General features: G+C 35.8%; 1 protein-coding gene across 1 annotated transcript in view; it reads right to left on the bottom strand.

Annotated features, from left to right (window-relative positions):
* Window positions 1-1,800: 1,800 nt before the first annotated feature.
* The window catches only part of LOC148720892 (uncharacterized), a 1,687-nt gene continuing 1,524 nt past the window's right edge, over window positions 1,801-1,963 (bottom strand). Inside the window, exon 1 of the mRNA XM_088739046.1 lies at window positions 1,801-1,963. This exon is cut by the window's right edge and continues 1,524 nt beyond it. Coding sequence (XP_088595172.1) covers window positions 1,848-1,963 — 116 coding nt within the window. The 3' untranslated portion in view covers window positions 1,801-1,847.

Genomic DNA, 1,963 nt, shown 5'->3' with positions numbered 1-1,963 from the left:
CATTCCTCTTTAAACTCGGCCGTAGGGCAAGATGGCGGCCGATTTTCCGTATTTTGACTGGGCACAGAAAATTAAAGATTTGAGCAAATTAAAAAATTTTTGCACAGAAATACTCCAAAAAATACGCTTATTTCGTTAAGCGAAAAAAAAATTTCTGAGTTTAGGTGCACTTTAAAGTACCGGTGGGTATATACACAAGCAACGAAACCACTCTGCATATTCAAAAGCATTACGGACATTTTTCTGATGACAAAACAAGCTCGAGACTAAAGGTGAACCAATACAACTCGATAAGAAGTACCTCGAAACACTCTCACAAACTAATCTTCGAAGTTTTATCCAATACTTTTATATTGCTAAAAGAAGATTAATTAAACATGTATGCTTATCTTTCTTCAAATATGCCTTGTCGTATTCTTCATCATTGGTAGCTAATTCTCTTTAAATTCTACCTTACTTTTAGTTTTCTTCGTTAAAAAAGGCTTTCTAGTTTACACAACAAGCCATTTTGTGTTAATGATTACCCGATTAGAAGCGAGAGTCTCAGAGGGCTTTGCGTCACGTAAATCAACGTAAGGAAACATAAACTAAGGAAAATATTCACAACGTAACAAAACATAAATTAACGAGTAAAATATTCACAACAGACTATGTAAAAACCTTGAACAACAATATTCCTAATAACGTACTTGACGTGACTTCATCACTCTCAGCATTGAGAGCACGAATAAAAATACAACTCGAGAAAGATCTAACTCCGCGCCGTGGACAGTAAAGTGCTTGTCTGATTTTCTGCCTCACTGCTTGTCTTACTTCACTGATCTTTCAGCAGTAAAGAAATGGATTTAACGTCGAGTTAATGTAAACGAAGAAAACTGCTACTTCCCTAATGACCACGCCCACCAACGACTACTGAAACCCTACTTCCTAAGGAAAGTTCACGATTAGAATTCCCCACCAGCGTTTACGCAGTTAAAATGCGTCGGAAGTTCTTTTTTGTGTCAGAAAACGCCCTCAACCTGCAAGGTACCTTAGTTAAGAAATAAACCATAGGGTAGATATGGAGACATCTGTCATTAAAATTTCATTGGCTGGATGCTTATCAAGTGTTCATATCATTTTTTAGGAGTCAGTTGAAATTTGAATCATTGCGGCCTTAGCAAGCAAAATAAACTATTTAAGCTGGCGATTGCACTCAGTCTCGGAAAAGTTGAATTTTTTGACAATTTCCGAACTCATCAAACTATTTAAATTCAAATTTTCGTAACAGCTACGAACATGTTTTAAAATATTTGAATTTACCTGAGTATGTAATTGCGCTTTCGAGCTTTTCTCTCTCGGCTATGTTTCTGACTAGTACTTGAAACGAAATTGTTAACAAAAACATCGATTACGCCAGTAAACCATTTTCTGTTTCTACAATTTGTTTTTTTATTCTCTGGTTTTTCTCCTCCTTTCGCCAGCGGACTCACCAGTAGTGATTACCCCGGATAATGACAAGCCAAAGGTAGCCTAGTAGACCCTAGATCCGATTTGTTCTCAATCAGACGAGTGAAATACCTTCGTGTCAGGTAAACTTTCATGTAAAAGGAAAGTTATTGAATTTTCTTCCTGTGATTCTCCACAGTGATGAGCGATTCTCGTTTGGTAATTTTGACAGTTATTTTCCATTATTGAAATAAACACGACTATTTATTGATCATTTGACAATGAAAAACTGCGATAAAATATTATAAAGCATGACACGACGTTTCGACGTTTCCAGAACGTCATTATCAAGTAAACTAAAATAGTAAAATCGAGCATATATATAATGAAGCGGTGAATAAATTACAAAACGTTAAAAGTCAAACAAAGAGTTTAGCCCTAATGGAATCGCTCTGGGTGTTTAAATTGGGCCTTATTGTTCTTATGTACAACATTTCATAAACAAGACAATCCCATTTCGTGCCGCATTTTTTAA

This window comes from Stylophora pistillata, chromosome 11, assembly GCF_964205215.1.
Source record: "Stylophora pistillata chromosome 11, jaStyPist1.2, whole genome shotgun sequence".
In the NCBI taxonomy this organism is placed as follows: Eukaryota; Metazoa; Cnidaria; class Anthozoa; order Scleractinia; family Pocilloporidae; genus Stylophora; species Stylophora pistillata.
The sequence above is the reverse complement of the archived record's forward strand: the minus strand, read 5'-3'. Positions and strand labels throughout refer to the sequence as shown.